Source organism: Olea europaea, unplaced genomic scaffold, assembly GCF_002742605.1.
Source record: "Olea europaea var. sylvestris unplaced genomic scaffold, O_europaea_v1 scaffold2504, whole genome shotgun sequence".
Classification (NCBI taxonomy): domain Eukaryota; kingdom Viridiplantae; phylum Streptophyta; class Magnoliopsida; order Lamiales; family Oleaceae; genus Olea; species Olea europaea.
The window spans coordinates 64,606-73,127 of NW_019243281.1; the positions used below are offsets into that span (position 1 = coordinate 64,606).

At 33.5% G+C, this 8,522-nt stretch overlaps 2 protein-coding genes across 4 annotated transcripts; one reads left to right on the top strand and one right to left on the bottom strand.

Moving 5' to 3' along the window:
* Positions 1-270: 270 nt before the first annotated feature.
* Positions 271-966, top strand: LOC111382461. Its single transcript, XM_023006443.1, has one exon. The coding sequence runs from the start codon at positions 271-273 to the stop codon at positions 964-966; it is 696 nt and encodes a 231-aa protein (XP_022862211.1).
* A 1,542-nt stretch (positions 967-2,508) lies between these two features.
* LOC111382459 (chaperone protein dnaJ C76, chloroplastic-like) lies at positions 2,509-7,756 on the bottom strand. 3 transcript variants are annotated; one of them, XR_002700515.1, is made up of 10 exons: positions 7,364-7,747; positions 5,896-6,024; positions 5,691-5,820; positions 5,227-5,347; positions 4,370-4,451; positions 4,010-4,063; positions 3,825-3,892; positions 3,492-3,530; positions 3,281-3,380; positions 2,509-2,813 (listed from the first exon to the last, which is right to left on the bottom strand). XR_002700515.1 is itself a non-coding variant. In XM_023006439.1 (9 exons), the coding sequence occupies exons 1-9, from the start codon at positions 7,571-7,573 to the stop codon at positions 2,683-2,685; spliced, it is 996 nt and encodes a 331-aa protein (XP_022862207.1). In that variant the 5' UTR covers positions 7,574-7,718; the 3' UTR covers positions 2,557-2,682. The 3 variants fall into 3 exon arrangements, 2 of the variants coding, with proteins under 2 accessions (XP_022862207.1, XP_022862208.1); XM_023006439.1 differs by lacking the exon at positions 3,825-3,892 and having other exon boundaries at positions 2,557-2,813; positions 7,364-7,718; XM_023006440.1 differs by lacking the exon at positions 2,509-2,813 and having other exon boundaries at positions 3,275-3,388; positions 7,364-7,756.
* Between the last annotated feature and the right edge of the window lie 766 nt (positions 7,757-8,522).

Below are 8,522 nucleotides of genomic sequence, written 5' to 3' on the forward strand. Positions count from 1 at the left end.
TCTTCTCGATCCTTCCAAGTTTATTGCGAATTACTTTTTTCAACCATAAAACTTAAAAATATTATTTATTGTATAATGTTGACATAACATAATCACGTGGATTGGTTTAATAAACTTTCCGCATAATTCTCCAATATTAGTAATGAAGAGATGCTCGATAATGCAATAGACTCACTCTATATATACACACACATACATATTAGGTGTCCTCACCCTCCCAAGCCAAACATATTTCGCACTTTCTCCTTATTTTCTCAGAACCAAAAATCAATGTCAGCAGCAGAAACAGTTCTTAATCTCCTAGATTCTTACTGGTTTGAGTATGGGATTTTCTCACCAAAACCCTCTTTGTGTAAAGTGAGAACAGATCCATTTCTTGAAGTTGATGCAAAACCAAAGCTGAATCGAATCAAAACCCTCATGAAGAAATCTTCCAGTGACCAGTTTTTGAGCTCTAAAGACTGTTCAAATTCTTCAGATTCTTCTTCTCCCAACTCTGTTCTTGTTCCTAAGCTTCAAACTATACTTTCTCGTAAAGAAGTTGAAGTATTTAAACAGAAAAAGCCTTCAAGAACAGAAGAAAATAGGAAGTGCAGGAGGAAGAAAAACAGCAGCAGAAGCTTATCAGAACTTGAATTTGAAGAATTAAAGGGGTTTATGGATCTGGGATTTGTGTTTTCAGATGAAGATAAAGATTCAAATTTGGTTTCAATAATCCCTGGATTGCAAAGACTGGGGGCAAAAGGGGATGGAAAACTGGATGGAAAATGGGAGGAAAAGGGAATGGAGAAATCTGTGAAAGTTTCAAGGCCTTATCTTTCTGAAGCCTGGGATGTTTTGGAAGATGAAAAGAGAGTGAAGAATCGATTGATGATAGATTGGAGAATTCCAGATTTTGGTAACGAAATGGAATTGAAAGATCATCTTAGGTTTTGGGCTCATACTGTTGCTTCAACTGTACGATAATATTTGTCAAAAGTTTGTAAATGTTAAACAAAGAAATATTCTAACAATTAAATGTGCCATGGTTTTGATCTCATTGCTCCTCTTGAAGAATTTTTATTGTTATCTAATTTTTTGGAGCTTTCTGAGATTTCAATTAAGCTGAGTTTTTCGAAGTTTTACGGGATTAGATGACTACAAGTGATAGTTTTGTGACTGCATATTCAATGAAGTATCGAACGAGTGTATGTCGACTTCAAAACACTTTCTTTATGCCAGTCGAATAATAAACGAGTTCTAGAGGCAGACTTGGTTCATATGGATTCTAACACTTAGTGATGCCATGAATTTTATCCAATTTCTCAATCTGGAAGGATTTTCATTTTGTTTAATTTTGGGGAGTTTTTTGAGATTGTTATAATTAGGGGAGATTTTAATGTTTTTACATGGATTAAATGACTTGAATAAGTAGTTTTGTGGTTAAATATATTCAATTTTCCTGGAGTTTTCATGTGATGAACAAAAAAATCGAAGAAAATCATTATCAATTATTTGAGCATATTACATTGACATTGGTGTGATTGAATATGACTTTTTCATTTTTTGTATTATGCTCATTTTACCTTGAGACTTGTGGCATAACCCTTCTAAATACGAGTCAATAGGGAGAATTACAAGGTACACGACAATAATAGTTCAAATGGTCTGTTTGGGTCAAAACTTGCCTAATAAAGAACTTTACTTTCTTCGGAGCATTATAGCTACAACCGTCATTCATTAAGGTTACGGTTGTAATCAGTCATCAACTTCTCTAACCATCTAGCGCTTGATAAGCATCAGCCTACATACACGATCTTATGACTTCGTAGAGAAGTTGATAAAGAGTTCTGCTCTATTGCCCAGGCTTGATTGGATAAATACGTATGAATCATTGAGATTTATTCTTATCTAGTGGATAACCAGTTAGTAGTATAATGGCCACTTAAATGTATTAAAATTCTTACTAAGCATTATTGATTCAGAGACTTTACTAAATTTGATGGTAACAAGCAAGGAATGTGCTCCAAAATGGCTGATGTAATATACCAACTACATCTGGCTAAATACTTAAAAAGAACTCCACTTGGCGTACAAAAGTTTCTTTTACAGACTTTTACAGAATATACACAATAGGGATGGATGGGTATTTTTTTGGTAAAATTTTACTCACATGGGATCCACCTCATGTGAGTATTCTAGTTCCATTCTGTAATACATTATTCTGTACACGCGGAATAATGCTAAAAAAAATAATACAAGCAATCAAGTTGAGCTGATGCACATAAATTGCACAGAATTCCATAAGAGTTGCATCCACTAGCTTATTGTTTAACATTTATATTCAATTTAAAGTAAAATAGCAGATAGGTATGGGTGTCATGACTAGTTTTTGCATTAATGAAGATCCTAGTTGCATCATCAAAAACCATCATTCATCGAGTCTTTGATGACATATTTGGTAGACGATTTGATAACACTCGAAAATAATAAAAAAATGAAAAAAAAAAAAAAAAAAGGAGTTTCGAGTTTTTCTTCACTAGAATATTCCTTTCTTGTGTTTCATTAATCTTGTTCAGTTTTGAACGGTCCAAATTACACATTTGGTAGCTTTTATACAAATTTAGATGTAATACATATTGTAAGAATGCACTTATCACGTCTTCAACAAATTATATTTACATGTATATTGCAAATATTTGTTCACTTGTCCTTGTTAGAGACTGCCTCGGGAAGTTTGTAGGTTGGGGGTTTGTCTGCACCCCTTCTCGAATACTCTCTCCATCTTCGAGCAGCAGCTGCAGCTCGTTGTGCCCTCTCTTTCTTTTCTTCCTCTGCAACAACCATAGAAATTCCGATCACATATAGTTCAATCATAGAAAACTATATTTTGAAACATCTCACTTCAGTTATTTTAGCATCATGCATAAAAAGTCGACAAGAATTTGAAGTATGAACTTCAGTTATTATTGACTTGTCTTTTATTCCATACCGTATTTTAGGTTGACAAATTTGAAACTGAATCCATGAAAAACACCATAAGACGTACATTGTTTTCATTAAATACTAAGGTGGTTCTGTATTAAAACATAGCGTGTCAAACCAAAACCAAGAGATGTTGAACAAGTGCACCTAAAACCAATTAGGTTAAAATCCTTTATGATCGTATCAGCGTACCATATATACTATAAAATATGTCTAAAGATCAACTTATGCCATGTTTTCCAGCGATTAATTTTATTTTGTTTTTTAACAAATTAGGATCCGTCATGAAAATAGAAATTCATCTTTTCCATCTTACCGGTATTTTCATAGTCTTTCACATTGCCCGAAAGGTTGCTCCAATATGATTTGTTTTTATCAGAACCTTTCTGCTTCATCATCCTCACTTTAGCTTGTCGCTGAAATACTTAACATAGTTTTTGTCAAATAATTTGTCAATGATTCCAAAATTTTCAGAAGCAAGCTCAAAACTCGGTATATTCAGTACTATTTTAGTTTAAAGCTCTTACCAAGACTTTGCTTTGTCTTTTTTCCCATCTAGAACTTGCCTGCATCATTTAACAGTAATTCGGATTAAAATGTAAAGCCAAAACATGAAGTAAAATATGTAGTCGTATGTAAAACCACCAAGGTCAAACAATGAACCAGCTCATGTCTGTCTTCTTGTACTTAAGAGTGTGTAAGATCTAGATAGGGAAAATATAAATAAGTGGAATAATAATTAATGTAAAATTGCAAATGTATAAGTGTTTATGCCATATAGCAGCAATTAATAACTACATTACTCAATTTTAGAATCATAATTCGATTTTACTAGGCGCTTAGACAACCAAGGAAACAACCTATGAGCCCAGCGTAAAAGAGGGTTGCCAGTCCGTGACCGTGCCAGCTGAAACATTTTATCATCGGCCTAGTCCAATTACCAACGAGGAAACATTTATCTTTGTGTTTTGAACACTTTAGATCCAGACGGCTTAATGCTGAAATTTCATCATGCAAAATTGGTTAAAGGTTAAAAGAGTCATACCAGGCGGAAGACATCCATGGATGCTGAGCCCATCCCTGAGAGCATCAATGCAACCTATTGAAAAATTAAAAATTATAAAATTAGCAATTTATAAACACATTTATTCGCTGACATCCATGCAGTGTCATAATACAAGCCTTATGATCAATCTACAATAGTATTATCAAACAAGTGAAAGCATAAAAAGATAAATTCTTCCTCTGTTTCAGATAGTTTGCCTGCTTTAAACCCATCTGCTACATGATCGAAGTAGAACTTGCAACACAACAGCATAACGTATTTGTCCGCTAAGGGGTACTAGGATAGCCCATGGGTTTAAATAATCCCTCGACTAAATTTCAAGAGGAAAATTATTCTTACATTAACTCGTTCCACTCTTCGCATTTCATCTTCAAGCAATGAAAGCTGAGGAGCAGAAGTCCAATGAATGCAATCAACTGGACTGAAATGAAGACATATCAGTTATCTAACTGCCAAAACTGCTGAGCATAAACAGAGAAATTTCATACTTAAAACTACAAATTATTAGTGAATCCTTGAAGTTTAAATGAACTCAGTTATTGACCATAAACCTTATATCTTCTGAGGGGCTAATAAGAGTTTATAGATTTAGAGGACCGTTTTTTTTTTTTTTTTTTTTTTTTTTTTTTGTGGGGACAAGTTCTATGCAGTATTTCCACATTGTTCTAGCACTATCTGTGAATAGGATTCACTTAAATAAAGTACAAAAAATGATTTCACAATTGATTTATTACTTTTGGAATGGTTGGCTTATAGACTAAGTATTTAGCTTTACAGAAAAATAAGAAAAAAAGATTCTTTTGAGTTGGGTAATTTATATCTTGGCTTTTCTCAGTTTCGTAAATCAGTTCATTTTTTTTGCAGTTTCAAGACCGAAATGGATTTTCACAACATATTTAGGATTAAGAAAAGCTCTATAAAATCGTACATTATAAGAACATCTTTAAAAGATGAATAGATATGAAGAAGTAGAGATCTTGATAGATTCAGTCAAAAATAAGGTAAATCCACCTGGTGAAAAAATGAAGGGAAATTGTTGTAGAAAGAAGCAGCCAGATGATTTGGCTGACATCACAGCACTTTAAAGCAAATCCGAATAAGACTCATCATGGTGAAACTCAAAAATCAATTAAGATTTGATAGACTTCTTTGAACCCAACAAAAAGAAGCGCTCTGTTTATTAACAGTGAACTTACCAGCTATCAACTGCATCTTGGACTGATTCGAGGTTTCCCAACTGGCTATAAACTCTGGCTCTGCCAAAGTCTTCCTCGATGGCAAAAACATTTGGGCAAACATTGGCACAATTCTTGCAGCCTACTCAGGGAAAAAAAAAAAAAAAGCAAACAGAGAGAGAGATTTCAATCCAAATGTATAGTGACGCAAATGTTATTGACATAACAAAATCCGCTATAATTTTTTGTGGGTGGATTTTCGTTATTAGGATCAGATTGATGGTCCTCAGTTTTTGAAACGATGTAGAAGATGCTTTTGATAAAATTATAACCATAATTGTTATAAGGAAAACCTGATGCCCAATTCAGTTCTTGAGGAGAAATTATCCGTAAAACTTCAGAAATCATTATTTGCTATGCACATTCTGAACTTAAAAGGCTGCAAAAGATATTGAGATAACTTGAATGGAAAACTCTATAGATACCTATGCAGCTAAACTCGTCAACGAATACATGATCCTTCGGGATGGAATCATCCAAAAAAGGGTTGATTGCTGTCAAAGCATACCCGTGTATTTCATCATAAATCATTCGCTGAACAGGATCACTGAGAACCTAAACAAGAAAAAAGTCATTTCATAGCAGAAGCACAACAGGGGATTCAAAACCGATGTCAAGAATGGAACCCACCGTATAAACCTCATTAATAAACATGCAGAAATTAGTGGTCTCTGGATTATTGCCACTCAGGTCGGGATGGCAAGCTTTCATGCAATTATAATATGCTTTCTTAATCTGCTCTGGTGAGGCATCTGGAAGCTGGTAACATAGGCAAGAATTGAATGAGTATCAAAAGTAAAATGGAAGTTACAGAGTAATCCGAATTAGATATGGTTTTATATTTGTGAATAAATAAGCACGTTCTTACATTTAAGTTAGAAACGTGATAATTCAGCATAAGTTTATCTTTCGAACTAAAGTTTGAACATTAAAAGGCTAATCAAATTGTGAGCTCTTACACCCAGAAACAATTTAATGCATCGTAAAACGGTGAAAATTTACTTCTGGACCACAGAATAATGGACCAATCAAACAGTGGCTGCACAAGGAAATAGAGTAAACTCGACTCATTTGTTTTTCCCTGTGACGGTTTACCAACAGGTGGAAATCGCTTATGGAACACCAATGAATCAGTCCACCACAGGCTGAATGAGCATCAAATTCCCCTTAATTAAAAAGATTATTCATTTGCTTTACCCCTGTTATTAGAGTAGTGATATTTCTGAAAAAGCCAATGCACGATAATACAACAACTTCAATTCTTTCTCAATTCTCAACGATCATATTATATTTATCCTAATTTATTACATAAAAAAAAAAAAAAACCGACATTTCTAAGTTAATTGCATATCTATGCTATTCTCTACATATGCAGTCTTCTCCAAATGGGAAGACTCACATTAATGTCTTCCATAAGATAAGAGCCTCCCAATAGTTTTTCTATATGTTTTTACTCAAGACATAATATTTTCCAAAATATTATAATTATCAAATAGGTACTAAGATAGTCCTAGGTCGTTATTGTCGGGCCTCTTCTTTGGACTTAATTACTATACTCTTCTTTCGCCACAAATTTACCTTCCTCACAAAGCTGGAGGGGCGGGGCAGTGGGACCCTCAAGGTTGGGCTTCAACCTTTTCTTTCTTTTATATATATATAACTATTCAAGAGTATCCTTGGAACGTTTCCGAGTCTCATCCCTTTTAGCGTACTACAATTTCAAACTTGTTATGGCTAGTTCCTAATTTTCCACATAATTACAAAAGTTCATTCTCAATTTTTTCTTCTTCTTTTTTTTTTTTTTTCTCTAAAGATGAAAGACAGAAATTCTATTTTCTCGCCTATAGACTACGGCGATTCAAATTTTACTAATCTCTTCATATAATCTATCCTTATGAACTAAATTTTTGACACTTCATAATTGGTGTAGCTTGTTACATGCGTCAGACCTCGGATTGTAAACAACCAAGGAATGCAATAAATGCACAGAAGAGAGACGATCTCTACATAATACAGAAACCACATATTACCCATTAGCTAAATTATATTTGTGAAAACATTAATTTATGCACAAGAAGCAGGAAATTTGAGATATTACCAGACCCAAAACAGAATAATAATCATCAGCAATCTCTTCATATGATTCTGAGTACTGGGAAGCAACTCTGACTCGGCCCAATTTTTTTCTTCTACCATGATTACTCCAATTCACACGAAACAAGGGCAGTCTATTTCTTGAACTGAAACCCTGTACAGGAAACTTAAATTTGAGAGTATTTGTACACACTGGTGACAGCAATTGAGCCATCACCAAAAAGAATCAAAACTAAAACTGGTTCAAGAATTGGAAATAATTGCCGATATTTTCTGTGTTTAATTAATGGAAGTTTCTTGATTTATAAGGGGGGAGAAAATTAAGAGTAGAAAAATGAAAATGGGAAAATGCTGAGTTGGCGAAATACGGACCATTTGTTTACCAAGAATCTTGAGTGAACTATGAATGTCGACAAAGAAGTGTGTGATGGGAGTGCATGGATTTCCGGGGAAAGCTCGTGTCCTTATTGTGGGTAGTTATGCTGTGCACGCTTCGGGCGTTAGCATTAGAATTTTGTTGGCATTTGCTTTATTGCGTAATTGATCCAATCTTCTTTGACAATCATGAAATGTACAATTAAAAAATGAATAAATTTTTTTGAATTTTACGAAGTATGTATTTAATGATATTTGATTAACTTAAATTATAATCGAAGTTGTGATAAGTGTATTTTACACATTTAAAGTATTTATTGGTTATTTTGATAAATTATGGTTTAATTCTATATGTAATGTGTTTGTTAGGTACAAATCGACGAAAATGACAAAATTGGAGAAAAATGACTCAATTTCAAAAAAATTCAAAGTTTAGGACCAAAGCTTAAATATCCAATAGTTGATTTTGATCATATTATGATGATTGAAGATAAGATAGGATCAATTGGATACAATGAGAAGTCAGAGTAGTGAATTATAGTGTATTTTTACAAATCAATTTCCAACCGCACCAATTGTGCATCACATTTTTACTTTTAGAGTCTGTTTGATTGACATAGAAATTAGATTGAGACCTATTTTTGACAAAGCAAATATTCAAATTAAAAGAAGAGGAAGATATTTTAGGAAAATGGTAGCCTTTTTAATTAACTTTTCAATATAATTTGAATCGCTCCAATTACAAGAGAAATTGGCAATATGAGCAACTTGATGTGGCCAGAAATGGA

Excerpts from the sequence above, each read along its gene's own strand:
- LOC111382461 (XM_023006443.1), top strand. The coding sequence starts at position 271 with ATGTCAGCAGCAGAAACAGTTCTTAATCTCCTAGATTCTTACTGGTTT.
- LOC111382459 (XM_023006439.1), bottom strand. The coding sequence starts at position 7,573 with ATGGCTCAATTGCTGTCACCAGTGTGTACAAATACTCTCAAATTTAAG. Across the intron at positions 6,025-7,363 it reads ATTATTCTGTTTTGGGTCTG|CTTCCAGATGCCTCACCAGA; the intron begins GTAATATCTCAA and ends CTATGTTACCAG. Across the intron at positions 5,348-5,690 it reads TGACGAGTTTAGCTGCATAG|GCTGCAAGAATTGTGCCAAT; the intron begins GTATCTATAGAG and ends TTCCCTGAGTAG.